The sequence below is a fragment of the Rhea pennata genome, chromosome 7, assembly GCF_028389875.1.
Source record: "Rhea pennata isolate bPtePen1 chromosome 7, bPtePen1.pri, whole genome shotgun sequence".
Lineage (NCBI taxonomy): Eukaryota > Metazoa > Chordata > Aves > Rheiformes > Rheidae > Rhea > Rhea pennata.
The window spans coordinates 37,247,066-37,264,252 of record NC_084669.1 but is presented as its reverse complement, the minus strand read 5'-3'; the positions used below and the strand labels follow the sequence as shown (position 1 = coordinate 37,264,252).

General features: G+C 43.4%; 2 protein-coding genes across 3 annotated transcripts in view; both read right to left on the bottom strand.

Moving 5' to 3' along the window:
- OIT3 (oncoprotein induced transcript 3) overlaps window positions 1–12,451 on the bottom strand; it is a 31,141-nt gene extending 18,690 nt beyond the window's left edge. The window contains exons 1-4 of one of the 2 annotated variants that reach the window (XM_062580345.1): window positions 12,337–12,451; window positions 6,817–7,016; window positions 2,795–3,169; window positions 2,202–2,312 (exon numbers count right to left, since the gene is read on the bottom strand). In XM_062580345.1, the coding sequence (XP_062436329.1) occupies window positions 2,202–2,312; window positions 2,795–3,169; window positions 6,817–6,880 (550 nt within the window). In that variant the 5' untranslated portion in view covers window positions 6,881–7,016; window positions 12,337–12,451. The remainder of the gene's footprint in view (window positions 1–2,201; window positions 2,313–2,794; window positions 3,170–6,816; window positions 7,017–12,336) is intronic. The other variant, XM_062580346.1, reaches the window with a different exon arrangement.
- Window positions 12,452–12,576: 125 nt separating this feature from the next.
- Window positions 12,577–17,187, bottom strand: part of MCU (mitochondrial calcium uniporter) — an 86,540-nt gene continuing 81,929 nt past the window's right edge. Inside the window, exons 7-8 of the mRNA XM_062580347.1 lie at window positions 15,821–15,937; window positions 12,577–14,502 (exon numbers count right to left, since the gene is read on the bottom strand). Of these exons, the coding sequence (XP_062436331.1) occupies window positions 14,425–14,502; window positions 15,821–15,937 (195 nt within the window). The 3' untranslated portion in view covers window positions 12,577–14,424. The remainder of the gene's footprint in view (window positions 14,503–15,820; window positions 15,938–17,187) is intronic.

Sequence of the window (17,187 nt, the reverse complement as noted above, 5' to 3'; positions counted from 1 at the left end):
CAAATCTGACAGGCTCCACACTTTCCCTTCTAAAAATAAAACTAAAATTGCTTGAAAGCAGAGGGTGAAGAGGGAAAAGGCTACATGCAGAGATGCTGTTAGAAGGTTGTAGGGGGCTTAGCTTGGGCAAAGGCTGTATCCAGCAATTCACTTTGTGGGTCCACCAAGCTCTGCAACACCCAGCAGGTTCTGTCCCAAGTGACTTCACTCCCTCCTCTTCCACAGTACTGACTACCAGCACTTCTGGGTCACAAGCTGGTTTTCTTGAGACTAGGTTGGAAACAAGCTGATTTTAACCATGACTCAGACTAGCAGGAATCCAGGCCTCCAAGAGGTGAAAGGCAATGCACGCTGTTGGCTGACTCGTGACAGGATCTAACTCTAACCCCTAAGTGAGTTTGCAAATGAACATACAAATTTGGATCAGCAGTTCTGCCCTGGGATTCAGAGCATATAACATACCAAAGAGAAGTCAGTTTAGTACAGGGAAGGTTTACAGAGCTGCTTTGCATTATTGCAGCATCTTCAGCACCCAGTGGGCTGGAAAATGAAGAATAGGCATAGGATGTGTTTGGGCTTTTTGGAAGGCCAATAGGATTGCTTTCAAAGTAAATGTGATTGTGCCATTACTCAGCACAACAGAAACTCATTAGAAAGATGAGTGAGCTATATGACAAGTGAGGCTGCAGGTAGATAAACCACGGTGATTACTACTGCTGAGGTGTTGCACCATCTGGTTCTCACGGAGAGAAGCAGCAGTGAGGAAATCCTACCCGGCCTTGCTGCAGGGGAATGAAGGCTGCTCCAGCACAGGTGAACAGGCTCAGGATTCCTGTGAGCTTCCCTTCTGCAGGAAATTGTGCCCTGCAAGCCCCTCATGCATTTATTGAGTGCCGGTGCTTGTCAAGGGCACTTGTGTGGCTGGAAGTCTTGCAGAGAAGCAGCTGATAGATGCTTTTAATTAGCTGGGAGAGCTAAGTCAGTCACTCAGCTGCAGAGATGTGGAGCAGCTTCCGCAAAACCTTTCTGTAAAAACGGTGCAAGCAAATATACATCTGCAGCAGGGCTGCACAGATAGTAACGACTATAGTCCCTGCCCCAGTGCCCACAGACATGAGGAGTATAAAGAAAGAAACCACCCACACCTGCTTTGCCAGCTAGAGTCTGTATGGAAATGACTGATCTGCCATGCAGCCTCCCTGACCAGCTCTGCTCTCAACTTCTCCATCAAATCAAGCCTCAAAGACAAAGATGAAAGCCCACTTTCCCAAACTGCCAGCACTCCTTTCACCCCCAACATTGCCTCTGCTTATCCATCGGGGTGACTCTGCAGCCCCCCGACAGCTGCCTCTTTCCCAGCCCCTGGCACTGCCCCACAGACTGTCTCCTCCTAAGACCTCACACCCCAGCTGCCCTCTCCCCAGTACCACACACACAGCCACAGCTATCCTCTCCTCAGGGATTCACAGCACCTCACAAATCCCTGGAGCTCACCCTCCCTGCTTTGTTCTCATAGCCCTCTGGTCTCTTCTCCAGCCTTCCACCTACTTCCTTCTTGCTCCGCTTTGCCCGTTGTGCTGGTCTCTGCCAGCACAACTACCAAGTGTTCACTTTGTATGCTGCCTACAACCACTCAGGTTGTGCTGGGACCTGCACTCCTTTAGGTCTTCTCGAATCCCAAGCTCTGGACAACGCCCCACAAGCACAGTAAGTACACTGTAGTGTACAGCCCCACACCAGCCAAGGAGACCATTCTTGGAGAAAAGAGTCAAAGGGTGGGTGAGAGAAAGTCTGTAACGACAGATTGCAAAGCAGTATCTGAAAATAGTGAGACTGCACAGTACTCTGGCATAGAAACTCAGCCACTGACAGCAAAGTTGCAGCCCTCAGCATGTGCTCTTCATCCAACCTACTGCTGGACCATGCAGAAAGCAAATTTAGCCTCCGTAACTGCATAGCTCCAGGGCCAACAGAATGTATCCCGTTGTGAAATGTTGCATCTCACCCTGCAGTGAGAGATTGGGGATCACTTACAGAACCAAAGACCTGTTTTAGGCAGCAAGGGGGAAAACTATCTCAGGCATTCTTTATTTTTTTTTTATTTTTTTTTTTATTTTGCTTTTTAAGATAATAGACTGAGATGAGAGCAACAAAACAAATAGTGAAGAAAGTATCATTAATTAACCTATTTCCATCCTTACCAAGACAGGTCTGTCCATCAGGTCCTAGTGTCGTCCCCGGGGAACACACACAGTCATTAGTGTCCAGGCAGGAGCCCTGGCAATCTACCACATCGCAGATGTCATAGAAATCTAGGGCATGACAAGACTGTTGTCAACACAAGCCACTGAGCATGCACTGAGAATACTGTACTTGTACCACCAGTTTTATGTCCTGCATCCAGGCTGTTAGTCACAGACCTGGCTCACATTAGGAAAGCTCAACTACTGAAGCTGATCAGAAACAGTCTAACTTAATTACTGCAAGGCACAGATGCAAATTTTGGCTTTGGTAGCATGCCAAGACAAACCAGAGGGCCCTCAGCAAGTCTTAAATCATTAGCCAGGTCATCTATGGAAGATTTATGGTAGCTGAACAAAGACTAGAATTCACTTAAGTGAAACTGTCTAATCAGTCTCATGTAGACAAGCCACCATCTGTGCTGCATCATCTGACACACTCTTGGGTGAGAAAGCAAGAAGCTGGTCACTCTCTCAGGAATACAGGCACTCACTACCCCTCGTGCATCACAAAGAAGAAAGGTTTCAGAAAAGAGATATCAGCAGTTACTTACGTCCACAGTACGCGTGGAAACAAACGCTGGGCTTGGTTAAGTGATAGACGTAGTACCCGCCTGGACATGCCTTGACATCAATGGTGGTATTCCAAAGGCAGCAGTTGCCGTTGAAGCTGGCACAGGCTTGACGCAGGACGATGCCATCTGCTTCTCGCGGATGGCTGCCATTCAACCAAATGGGAGCATGAGTCCCACAGTGGTTCTCAGGGATACAGAACGTAGGCATGGCATCGCCAGCCATGCCAGTGAAGCGGTACCACTCCCCATTGATTTGATTGTCACAGGTGGGTTGGCCGTGAGAACCATTTATTTGGTGATCTGTGTTCCTCCAGGGCTCATTCAGGCTGATGTAGGCAGAGCAGGGGTCCAGAGCTAAGACATGCAGTACGGGACAAGAGAGAACATCTGGTAAGTAATAAACCAAGTTGCTGACTGATAATTGCAAGAAATGCAAAATATTTTCTTTTTCCATTCCTGACTTAACGGAATCCTTGTGATAGATAGAGAACCCTGGGGAAAAAGAGCAATAGTAGCTAACTAATTGTCTCATGGAAAATTCTGACAGCTTGGCTTAAATATTTTTGAAGAAAAAGCAAACTAACAGAGCTCTTACAACACTGGGCATGTCTGACTTGCTCTTTAGCTGCTGTAGAATGTGACAGGAGAATACATATAAGCAAACCTTATTTCCAAGGGGCATTTTTGCCACAGAAAATAGGTACCGGGAGCACTAGATCAAGCCTGGGACATCCACCCTTCAATCATGTGCTAAGTAAGCATCTGCAAGCCTGTCCTGAAGTCATTGATAGCTCTCCCACGCACCCTATAGAAGAGGACCAGGCTCCAGACAGTTGTGCAGCCTCTCTAAAAATCATCCAGAGCTCATTTTAGCTCTCGCAGTTGCTATAGCCACAAGCCAGAGGTTGTCTTGCAAAGCACCAGTTAAAACACAGACTGCAAGGTATGCAACAGGAATGCAACATTCAAGCTTTACAAAAGGAAAATACTGTTTCAGTTATGGTCGTTATGGCCTTATGTAATTGTAAGCCACTATCAGTATCATTATTTGCTCTTCTTCATTTCAGGACACAATTTCAAACAGCTAAATATAGGAACTGCTATCCCAGGCTAGAATGAACTCCATCTATAGCCCAGTAGCCTGACTCCAGCCAAGAGCGGATGCTTAGAGAGGTGATGTGTGAGGAAGAGACTCCACTCCATTTACGTGGCACCTGGTTCTCCACTGTCACTCCTACAGCCGTGTGCATCTGTGCCACGTAAGGTTAAAGGGCTATCACCCTGATCTGTGCCCTCTGTAAGATGCTGCAGTAGGACCAGAGAGGTAAATGGCAACTCTTGTACATAAAGATCTGCTTACAAACTTCTCAGTCTTCCCCAGGGACTCTATCCCCAACTTTCCTCTCTGTCAAATGCTAATCCCCTCTCCCAATCACATCACCTACTGTGGTTTGTATGATGATGTTCTTAGCCCCCCTGCACGTCAGACAGCTTCCTCATATCTCTTGAGTTTCATACTTTGAGTTTGTTTATTATTTTAAAATCCAGGGAGCATGAAGCTCTGAATCGGGACCTTCTGGGGAAACAAAATGCTCAACTGTTTATGCAGTCGTGTTCCCTGTGAGTCCACAGATCCTCCTCATCTCCATGTTTGTGAGTGAACGCGTAGGCAAGATATAAGCAAATGGACCATGTGGCACCTTCATGTCTGTTCATGCAGTGCTCAAGGAGTGTGTCCCTTTTCAGAAGCCTTTCTGAACCTTATGCAAACAATTAAAATACCACCATAGGGAGAAAAAATGAAGAATGAAAGTGTCATTACATTTTCAGCCTTCTCATAATTAATCCTGATTTGGCAGCTTCCTCACTAAAAGTCAAGAGGTTAAATTTTCATGTACTTTTAATACCTGATTAAGCACCACTTATCCATGACTAGCTATTCCCTATTAAGCAAAACGAATGCTAATATTGCCTTGAGTAAGGAAAATTGATTTCCATTTGCTAGCATTAGGCTAATAAAACCAATCATTCTAATTAAATGCATCTCAACGTGGTACACTATACCTTCTGTACTACATTTCTCTAAGTTCTAGAATCGTTCTGTTTACTCTATTCAAACAAGATCATTCAATCTGGGAAAAAATTATACTGTCTCCAGTAAAACACTCTGGATGCAGATAAATCTTGGTTCAGTATTTTGATTTGCTTCAGTGACTTTAAAGTGGGAACTAAATGCTTTTGGGAATGGATTTCAAGGCAGCATTACTTAGTTCCTTCTGCAAACATCTGCTTCACTGACACGCTATCTTGGACCTTCTCACCATCTTTCTTGACAAACACCCTTACACCATCCTTGGCCATAGCTACATTTTGTTCAGCCTTGAGAATAGGCTCAAAGATAGTTGCAGGAGCCACAAAAGTGCTGCAGAACTGCAAGCTGGCAGAGAGAAAGCCGGTCTGGGTTATGAAGGAAATCTCTAGCACCATAATTCATGAGATGCGCTGAGAAGCAATTTACTCACACCAGAAGCAGTTGTTGGTTCTACTGAACAGCAGGGGGACCTGTAGCAGTACTCCCTGATGAGGTTCTCAATTCTTCGTGCGCTACTTTACCTGCCTTTGCTTGTCTTCCCTTACCACAGACAGCACTGCTAAATCCCATCCTCCAAAAGGTTGCTTGACCTCTCAGACAGGAAGAGATCAGTGATTTGCACACAGCTACAGAGAGCTTCCTCTGGCCTTCCTGCATTTTAACTCACTTGGCTTCCACAATGTGATTTGGTCTGGCTTTAGGGTGAGTCACTAAGATTAAAGCTCTCTGCGCTAAAAACCAAACACGGCAAAGCAAGGAATGCCCTGTCAGCTTCCCAGCTGGGCAGCACCAAAAATACGTACACTCTCACTAGCTTTCATACAACACAATTAACTTTTATGAGGCATCCTTTTGTAAATAGAATCTACAAACACTCGTCTAGGGAGATTTTATTGTTGCTTAAACAGATAGGAGATAATTTAAGGGCAAAATTTACTGAGATGAAGACGTAGTGGCTCAGAAGAAGCTAAAATAAGGCATCTCAGGGGAACGGGAACTCTCCCTTCCTTCGTGTTTCTGGAGAATTTCAGGGAGAAGCAAAGGGGAGACAGACAAGCAGAAAAAACAGTGTTTTTTCAAACTCTGCAGACTTGGTGGCCATCCCTCAGACTGCCAGGGCTGCCCCAAGCCAACCTCCCTGCACACAACAAGCGTTCTTGGTAACACAGTTTATGGAAAATACTTAATTTTTTTTTTTTTTTATTATTATTATTATTTAGAAACAAATGGAAGAAAATAGGACCAATCTTTTGTCTCTCTACCCACACAATGAAAGCATAGGAGTTTTGCACAAGATGTACAACAGTCTCTAGACCTCTCAATTTTTCATTTTTCTCTGCTCAATTTTTTTCTTTCCTAACACTTTATGCTTGGCCTGGGTAATTCAGCACGACAAGAACATTAGCTATCATGTAGAGCTGTTCAATTTGTAATCTTGATGATACCGTTAATTCTCTGGCTGACATCTTAACAAATATATCAGATAACAGATCAGACTCTAATAAGCATTCGTAAGTCCAGCATTCTGCAGAAAGGCTAATCCCGTATGTACTGTGTAACTAGAGGTCTCTGCTCTGACAAGAATAAGCAATGAAATAAGCAACACTGCATTATAGTCCTAAATTCAGGTAAAATTTGCCAGGCGAGCAGATGAAAAAACGGCATGGAGTCTCCACTGTGAAGGGAGAGGAAAATTCCCCAGTGCTTCAAAGACCTCGGCAGTAGGGATTCTCGTATTAGGGGCTCTGCAACAGAAATGCCCTTCCAAAATGGAAAGAATTTTGCGCTATTTCAGTAAAAAGGATATTTATCTTGTATGCCAGCTTTTCACCTAAGGATATCAAGGCATAGCAGGTACCTTAAAGGCAGTGAATAGAAATAAGCTTGAAGGCAATGCCCCTTTACTCACCCATCGAAGACACTGGCTGCAACTGGGCAACGAAGCAAATAGAGAAAAGTAAGTACTGGAACATCCCACTCAGCCAAGGAACAGTTGCCACTCGAGGAATACAGACTTGAAAACCCTTGCACACGCTGTGGCTCTTGCAGTCTTCCTCTCGGTGGAGCTTCTGACCCCAAGCTTTCTGAGCAGCAACAGTGATAGCTCTCCTAGAGGTTTATCAGAGGAAGAAGCTGAAGAAACGTGGGGTACAGGTCCAGCCTTGACCTCCTCAGAGCAGCTCTGCCCCTTACTGACAACAGAGATGTACTTACTGATCGATTTTGTTTTTGGACTCAACTCGCTATTGTTTTCTTGCCCGACTGCCCCATAGTGATACCTCCACTATCTTATCCGGAGAATTCTAACCAGGGGACACCCGGACATCCCGAAGGGACAGAGAAGAACAGATTGGTGCTTGTTATCTCTGCTCCTTCCACAAGTCATACGACTTCACGGCTTCCCTCAGTCAGAAAACACCAGCTAAAGAGCCCTAACTACAGGAAATAGTGGCCAAAGGAGAAGTAAGCCTTCTAAGCAGAGATTGCAGACGGGTGCCTGGAGCAGTGCTACAATGGGAACATCAGTCAAAGTGAAGGACTGCTGTCCCGCAGGGAAACAAACTGTTACCATGTTAGACAAAGACCCTTTCCACTCCTGGTCACTTATTGTGACCACTGTAGCCAGATTATTAAAGAAGTCTATAAAAGAAAGTTTCCTGCACTATTCTTGTGTTCTCTGTCTTCAGGGTAAAAAACAAAAATCAAAAAAAGTCAACATCCAGCAGGTGCTGCATTTATTTCAACACCATATTGAAAAATTGAACATCTCTGCCTTACTAGTTCAAACCAAACTGTGTGGAATTGCAAGTCACAACCATGTGACCCATGCGCTGGGTACAGATGAAATCAAATGTGCTAGTTCCTAACTTCTTTAAATCCTTTCTCTGCTAAAGCAAACCAAGCACCATGATGGGCAGCGAGAGATACCAAGGACAACATGAACAGAAAGGGACCTTTACTCTCATCCCCCAAGCTATAGCTCCTCTTCAGTTGCAGAAGATATATATTAAAAACGCAGCTGTTAATCTATGTGCATATATATATATATACACACATACATACAAACATACATGTACACAAACACACACACAGGTTGCCTTGCAATTTCAACAAAAGCTGCACAACCCTCCCCCAGGAAACTGCCCGCAGGCAGCGCGCTATCCATCCAAGAGTGCAGTTAGCCTCCACCAATTCCACAATCAGGGAAGTGCGGACATCTCCCCATTTCTCTCGCACCCCACAATTCTGCAGCAGGCTGATACAAGGAAAAATTTGGAGGCTGACGTCCTTGCTTCAAGTCCCACAGTGGCGAGGGGAACCTCCAAAACTTGGCTGCACTCCTGCGTTTGCATGGGACTGGAAGCGAGTATTTGACTGCTTTGCGTAGAGGTGGTATCTATACTCTACACTACAGAAAGTCCTCAGTGGTTTCTCCGTCTGGGTGTTCCCTTGGCAGTAAAACACGGTATACCGCTGTGCTCCACCCCAGCAGCAGAGAGTTTTTTTTTGTGGTGAATGACTCCAGTGAATGAGAAAAGAGGCTTTATAAGTGACTGTCATTGCTCCTACCAACAAAAGAAATCTCCGTGGTTATACTGTGCTGATAGCTGTGCAGCACCAGAATTTTTTTTCAACAACAGTACCAGAATTTTTTTTTTTCAACAACAGGAAAGGAGAACAAATTCATTACATGCAAAGCTAGTAGGGCAGATAACACTTGAAGGTGAATATGTGAATTCCCAGAAGAGAAACTAAAATTGAACAGAGAATGATACAGTAAGCCACAGGAAGCTGTATTTTCCTATTTTCATTCAGAGGTTGATTCATACTTATGATCCTGGGGAAATAAAACTGACAAGTTTGAATTAAATTTTCTATTTGTGTTAGAGGTGTGCTTATTTCTTTCTCTGAACTGTTTCATTACCAGCTGTTTTTATTTTTGTAGGTGGTGCATTAGGTCTGACATTGCTAATACTTTGACAGTTATGTCCAAGTGACTGACTGACGACTGACAACTGACAATTAACATATAGAAATAAACTGCATCCTAATCCCCTTTCACATGCCTCCAAAGCCTCAAAAGTCTCGGAACACTTCCTTTTAGCTTCTCCAAGAGGGACTGAGAAAGAAGATGCTCCAGCATTCCCAAAGTTGACACTTCCAATTTACAAGCACCTACTTTAAGGGAAAAGTCTAAAGCTACAGAAGATTCAGTGTGCTGCTTCCAAGCATCCTTGGGATCCACAGGAAAGACAAGGACCTCACGAGATTCCTGCAAAAAAATATCAGAGGCAGCTCTTCTGTCAGCACTTTCTCTTTATTTTGCATGGTACCTCAGGTGACAAACCTAGTTCTGGTTCCTATAGCAGTCTGTATTAGAATGCAATCTGGACCAGTGCAAGTCTCTGTCTGAAGGAACTGGAGCACTTATTCCCAATAGGGTATGGGAAAAAATGATCTTCTGCCTACAGAGTCTCCCCAGAGGGAGAAAAGGACTCAAATCCAAGGGAGAGCTCTAGATGTTGCAGGGCCTGCACTCCCCAGAGAGATCTGGTAAATCTATTCTTCCTGACCTCCACTTATACTCCTCATGGCTTGACACCTTGGCCTGAAGCACACTCAGAGATGAGTCAGCCTGAGCTCTCAAGCAGAGAGAAGAATCAGGATCACTTTAGTATCTCCTAAAAAGAGCTGTCTGTGCAGGCTAAAAGAAAGATGCAAAGGGGAAATGATGATATTAAAGTTAAGTAGAGACCTGGGATTTTATTTTGGTACTCAAGGGAGATGCCCCTCAAAACCACCTCTGTCTAAGCCCAGGATGCTTGAAAGAAAGGAGCTAGTTCTTGCCTATACCCAGCCTCTGCTTGGGACCCTTTAGGGCAGAAGCAGCTAGGCTAGCTGAAGATCAAACAGTTGGGCAGTTCCACATTTATTATCTTGTAGGTGGCAAACCTCTAACCTGTTCAGGGGTGTGGGGAGCCTAACCTCACCCAAGGAAGCTTCCAGGGAACTTCCAAGAGTTAGCTAGGCTGGAAAGCATCATGCTGTTTCTTTATAATGGATTAGTGAATAAAGACCCTTTAGTATTGGCTGAAGCTGGCCTTTTCCCTTTGTCAGAGCCACCTCTCAAGACTCACTAATGTTTGATGAAAGTGAGGTGCGTCAACAAAAGCCTTTGCTGCAGGAGCGTAACTAGTGTAGCTTGTCTGGAAGGGGCAGGCGGAAGAGCTAATCAGCACTTCCTGCCGCTGAGAGCGATGAGAACCTGACACATGCAACAGGATCCCTGTCTGCAACTGATTTGAGGATGTAAGTTTACAATAAGTCTTGACAGGCTGCCAAGATGGATGGCAAGAATGTCACGGACTTCTAGATAGCTCTTCTTTCTGTAAACAGTTTGTCCCAGGACACACTGCCAGTGGGAAGGGCTGTCGAGATCGGGGAGTGAATGTGTGTTTGGGTGAACTATGAGCATGTTCAACAAGAGAGAAAGTTAAAAACCAAAATCCTATTAATACCAAACAGAACATGAGTCCTAGTGAAGAGCAGTTACTATCTTTTCACTTACAGAAGCCTTATGATGCTGAACTTGGTATTTTGAGCGTGTTCTTCCAAAGGTCCTGCAGAATCAGCACTTTTTCCATGATCCTCAATCTCCTCTCAGATGGAGAAATCAAGGCATAGAGATAGAACAGCCACTACTGCTCGTCAGTGGCAGAAACAGGAGCAGAATCCATCCCTTACAAGCTCACAGAGCCACAATGCTACACCGCAGTACTAGCTTCCCTAATACTTCAGGACTAAGGTATACAGCAAATTTAATTTTCATTCCTGTATTCTAATTCTCATCCTTTTAATATCAGCACAGATATAAAACTAATTATTTAAGAGGAATAATTGGAATCTCTAGGGGTAAATAGAAATATATTTAAGATACAACAAAGCTTCTTCCTCAGGTGAAATGAGGAAATAGAGGCACACAATGTAGTGCTGCAAACAGCACTTTAGATTTACATTTCCACACAAAAACACAAATAGTAGATCAAATGAACTATTCCACTCGCTCAGAAGCACATTCCAGAGTAGCCAGCTTCACTTGGATGACCTATTGCAAAGACCTGACAGCCAGCAGCAGTTTTGGAGTATCACGCAAACTCTCTCAGAACCAATGTGGAAAAAGCGCAAGAACTTGTACAAGATAATCATCATCACCGCTGCCTGATAGGTAGGAAAAGTTACAGGGAAAGAGAGAAAAAGTTTCTTATTTGGTTTCAAAGAGCAAAGAGCCATGACACCTCTCCCCAGAAAGGTTTGCAAGCTAGGCTCTTACAGGTGTGGAAAAAAAGCCATCTCACAAATTTCTCTGGACAATTATGAATATTACATGTATTTAACCAGTTTACCAACGTTGCTATACAACAACGTAAGGGAGAAGAAGGAACATCGTCCCCATGAATGTCAGCATTCAAGGACATTAGAAGCAGAAGCACCGAGGTCTGAGTTCCTGAGGGCTGCGGTGTGCCATTCAGCACCAGCAGAGACAACATGTGCACGTGGAAATGCAGGGAGGAGTAACACAGCAAGCTTCCGGGGTATAGACAGGTAAGACCCCCCCAGGGGAGCCCACACTTCAGGGCACAGTTATAGATTTACTTTACTCCTCCTTTCACCAGATCATCTCTAAAACAACATATGCAGGTATTCAATTTTATCACAGCATTTTCCTACTTTCAAAATATTTCAGTGACAGATGTCAAAGTCTTGACTTCTTCTAGATGTCAGTTTGGACTAGTTTTTATGCCACTGTTCCAAGCAGTTTGTCTAGGGAGGGTAACAGCTCACCTATACACAGCAGCAGTATTGTGACTGCTGGGAGGAAAAGGCTTTTTATTGTTGAACTGAATTTTAACAGTGACTAAAGGTGGGTCACAATGATGAACAAATTCCAGTCCCTCTCCTCTGTTTTAAAATGCCAAAAGAGGCCTGGCCAATAATGATTGAAAACTGGCCAATAATGGATTCCACAATCAACGCATAGCACGATAAAAATCTTACAGCATCTAACATCTCATTCTAGCACCCTATAAACTTAGGATAAAGTATACCCTCTGCTGATCTTCAATCTTGATGAATGAAAGATGTCATCATTACAAACCAGATCACAGCCATTTAAGAGCCCCAAGAGAAAGGGACTAAATCTTAAAACTTCAATTTTCCTCTGAAACAGCACACTTGAATGCAATATAGAACCTTTTAACTGAAATACTCGGACACCATTTGGCATGTTTGAGGTTGCCGGGTATTACATGGCCAAATATATATTCTTATCCTGCAACCTGCCATATGGCTCCAGATTTTGTTAGCTTCCACAGGGAGCTACTGTGCTGGTCAAACAAGGGTAGACCTTTGGTAGGTCAAACAACTCTACCTCTACCTCACCACCTCGACTGCTCCTGAGATGCCTGTGTTACGCAGCTAGGTATGGCAGCAAGATCTCCATCCAAGCTTCTTCAGGAAAGCTATTATCTGCACCACCACGGCCTCAGTGATGTTAGGTCAGGAAGAAATAACCTAAACAAAGAGAAATGAAGGAAACTCAGGAGACAGCTGCCACACACACAATAATATCTTCTCAGCTGGGGGAAATAATGTTATTCAAGAGCACAGATCCAAAAATTGAATAGTTATTTATTGTTCCAGAAGTACATTGCTCTTTTATACATATTTCATAAATGATACAGGATTTTACACGTGTTCAGTATTTTTTTTTGTTTTTGTTTTTAAAGAAGGACTTTTCTCCATGCTCCCTCCCTCATCCCAAACACACCAAGGATTCAGCTACAGGATTGTGTTTCATTTTTTTCCCTTTAAAACTCATCACACAAACAGGATAAACAGATAAAAAATAATCACACAATGTAATTAAATTGAAAGACAGAGGAAAAGGGGAAGGGGGTAAAACTAGAAACATGCACCCATTCAGTCCAACATGCCATTGAGTGAGAAGAGGCAGCAATCCCAGCTGTGTTTCCACATCTGCAAGGCACCTGGCGTCTGGTTAATACTGATTTTTTTTTCTTTTTTTCTTTTTATTCAAACATGGTTCTCCAAAAAATGGAAGCCTCTTGCCATGACACAGTGAGGAGTAGTAGTGAAACGTCAAAAAAGCAGCCAGCTTTTCTGTATATAAGCTTAGTGCCCTTCTCCCACCTTCATCCTGTCTCCACAGCATTTATCAGCAGGATGCTAAAAAAAGAGGCTGACCCACTTCAAATGAAGAGATGTTTTATCTGCTTAGATATCAGCCAGTCTTGGCTAGAAGACAGGGCAAAGGTTGACTTCCCATCCTCTATTTCTTTTAGCTGAGAACAAGAGATGTTATTAGCCACTCCTAAGAAATCCTGATCTGTGGGCGCAAAGTTCAGTTAAAGCTACTTAAGTAGGGGAAAGTGCTAGTGAACTGAAATCATTCTGTCTTGCACTGTAGGAAGCCTGGGCTTTCAAAAAGCCTCTGAACAAGGAAAATGTTTTGATCGTGTGAGACTTTTTATCCTGTTACACAAGCAATCAAATATCAAGTATAATTATTCCATGCTCCAAAACTGTTCAGTTAAGCAGGAGTCATGATTCTGAGCCAGTTTCATAATCCTTTAAGCCTTCATAATTTCATACTCCAGGTGGCTATCAGATTTGGGGTAGGAAGAGGGAATCTCCCTCCCTTAAGACTGAATATAAAAACTCTCATGCAATGCTGCCATTGATTTCTAGAAGGAGCTCAAGAGCACTGGGACTCAAAGTTTATATAGTTAAGGAATAATCCAAAATATCAATTATCAAATGTCCAGAACAAAACTTGTTCCTTCTCTCACTTGGCTACAATCAATTCTGTGCTACAAATAAGCAAAGGAGGAAGTCAGTGGAGCACATGGGGTGGGCTGGGGAGGGGAAGCTCACGGTTTTCCAGTAGAAAGCAGTCTTGTAGTAACTTTACAAAAGAGACCAGGTCTGATCAGAAGTGTGCGTGTTAATGGTGATGGAGCGCAAGTTCTGATCACCAGCCATGGCTCCAGGTGGCTTGGATTCTGTGTTCTTTTTTTTCCCCTTTTCTTTTTTTGAGAGAGAAAGAGAGAGATCTCAATCAGGTAAAGGAAAATTTAAAAAGCTAAGCAGGCTGCTGGTGTCTTATCAAGAGGCAGACCCTGCAAAGCTGGAAGAAGACACCCTAACCCCAGCATTACATTCTTTTCACGAAACCCCCCCAATCCTGTATTTGTACACAATTGTCATTCAGACAGTTTTAAATGTGACTATTTGCCAAGCCCTTTTCAGAACTAGCATTCGACAATGTCCCATCTTTGAATTTAAAATATTTCCCTCCCACACAGTCCTTTGTCCTGATTAAAGGTAAAAAACCTCCACCCCCACATCACCTCCCAGCTTCCACCTGCAATGCTTTAATTAAAAAGGCAAGAGCTATGAACAGGTTTTTTGCCGGGGTTCAGAGCTTCTTGGCTGATCAGTCCTTTTCATCAATTTGCTGGATGGGCAGGTGGACCTGCAGTGGATCTCGAAGCCTCTTAAGGTCCAATTCTGCCTAAAAGTAAAAGATACATTATAAAGAACAGGCTCCCAATACACCATCTCCAATCTCATGCCCCTTTATAGAATGGAAAGCTTTTTCGTATTTCCTTGTTTCTCCTAACCAGAAGGGAAGTGTACAAAGAATAAAACAAAGTCACAGGCTGAGATTCCAGGAAAACCATTTCCAGCACTTCCTGAAAGATTGTGGCTCTGTATCTCTCACAATTTGTCTACGTTCAACCGCTAAGACAAAAAAAAGAAAAAAAAGAAAAAAAAAAAAAAAAAAAAAAAAGCTCAAAGTGACTGTAGCAAAGCCAGAACCTAGAGGCTGAAACTGAGATACGCAGATCTACCAGGTGGAAGAGCCTGTGCTTTGAGAATGGAACAAAAGGAAAAAAAATTAGTAGGGAAGACATGATCCACCTAAACTCACTGGGGTCCTCATCTCTCCCATTCTTTAGAAGTACATATTCTAGACCGATGGGAATGGTTGACACTAGAAGAAAAGCTCAATGCCTCCTTGCCCAACCCCCAAAAACCAAAACCAATCAACTTCATCCCCCCCACCCCCCAAGAGGATCAATATTAAATACAGCACGAAAAAAATAGGGTTCCTTCATCCAGAGCATAGGCTTGATCTCTCTCTACTCCTCATGCAACTCCTTCTCCAAGGCAAGGAGAGGACAATTTGCCCTGAATATCCTACACTGTAGTTTCCAGACCTGGGAATAAGCAGAGACTAAAACAGAATAGGGAAAAAAGGACGTGGTATCTCTGCTCTTTCTGCTCCTCCCTTCTGCGGAAAGGCTCTGTGTTCAACTGATCCCACAATGCAGATAGACTAACAAAGATGGTCTTCATCTAGAATATGAAAAACCTGCTCCCATCTCCTCTAACAATACTGCTTCATTTTTGAACACTATTTTCCAGGTCTACAATCCAAGGTATTCAAGTGTTATGTCATAGGGACGTGAACCAAATGGTTGCAAGTCTTCATTCCTCACTAAACCCATCTGGTGTGTGAGCCAAGAAGAGAGGAAAGCCAAGAAGAAAGGAAATCTTGAAGTAGGCCCCTCTCAGGCCCAAGTGCTTGAAGCAACTCAAGATTTGCCACTAGTTTCTGAAAGACCCTTATGGATAGATACAGGCAGCTGTCTGATGTTGATTTATGTATCCAGCAATTCCATTCCTGGGCTGATCAAACCCAGTTCAGTGATCGCACTGGGACTGCGACAGGAAAATAGGCTGAAAACTTAAGACATCTATTCTTGTTTGAGGTGCCAACAAACAAGTATTCTTTGTCTTTTTAGTTCTGGAAAAATTCTCATTACCTGAGCAATTGCATCCTTGAGTTGATTGTATTTCTCTAGATCAAATCGTGTCTTTTTGGCTCCTTTATGGAAAAATAATAAGTACTGTCTGTCTCTGGCATCTGGATAAGCATACTCCTAAAAATAAAAAAGGAGAGAAGACAGGAATAAAGCATTCCAACACAGGATGCCATTCACCCAGTATGTATCAGATACGATTCCGGAGAATGACTCATTTCTGTTAACTAAGACGCAAGACTAGCCAGTATTGTCTAAGCTCAGTCAGGCATTTGCTCCTCCCATTCTGCATTCTTATACTTCAATGGTGAGCTACAGTAGCATCTCTCCTGTCTTGAATGTGTGCATCTTTCTGTGCAGAAAGAACAAAAAGACTAACACATTTCAGATTTCTGACCTTTTGGCAGTTAGTAAATAAAAAAAGCTAGTCAGTTCAGACTATTGTTTCAACTCCCAGAGTTAACAACTTGCTTTAAAAAAAAAAAATACCACAATGAGCCTTTGTAATATGGTAAAACGGCCATCTCCTTTTCTTAGCACCATAAATACATAATGGCTAATTAAAGCAACAACAGTTGTTTATGAGCTCATCTTTCAACCAAGCTATGCAGGCGAGAATAAAAATCCCATACCACGGCTTTTGCCCGGGATACTCTGCTGCAACAAGTCACAGCTTTTTAGAGTACGAAGGTAACTCAGAGCAGCAGAGTGAACTGGGCACAGATGATGCTGTTCAGTTGAACCCCACAGAGCCTCTACAAAGGACAGTTCTGCCCTGCTGAAGCAAACTTTCCCTTGCACTAGAACATTACACAGTCTCTTTGTCTGGCATGTATCTAGTGATGAGACCGTAAGGTAGAGAAAAGCTGCATTGAGAGGCAAGTCATATCTGAAACACTGAGGTCTTACGTCTATCAGAAAAGGTACTAGTTGAAACGGACAACTTGATTAACACATCAGTCCTGAGTTCAAGCATGGCAGAAATCCCAAACAGACTTGGCAGAAACTACTGCAACAGCCCTGACAAGGGCACATGTATCCTCAGTATTTGAAATCAGGCAGCTAACGAGGATTTCTGGGAAACCATACTGGAACACCCACAGCATCTATTCTGGTGGTCTGAGACCCTCCTTCCTTCCACCCTCATCATTTGGGTAAGATTACGAATAAGTGGTTAAGACAAACCATGTACTAGAAAACCCTGCCAAGAATCTGTCACTGCTATGAGGACTCAGAGAAGAACACCTCTATTTTGTCCATAAATTTTCCAGCACTGGAACAGGGCTAGTTTTCAAGACTTAGCCAGAGAGTCAACAGATTTGGGATTGTACCAAGGGGCAAGGATCTAAAGGGACTGTTACGTGTGGCTA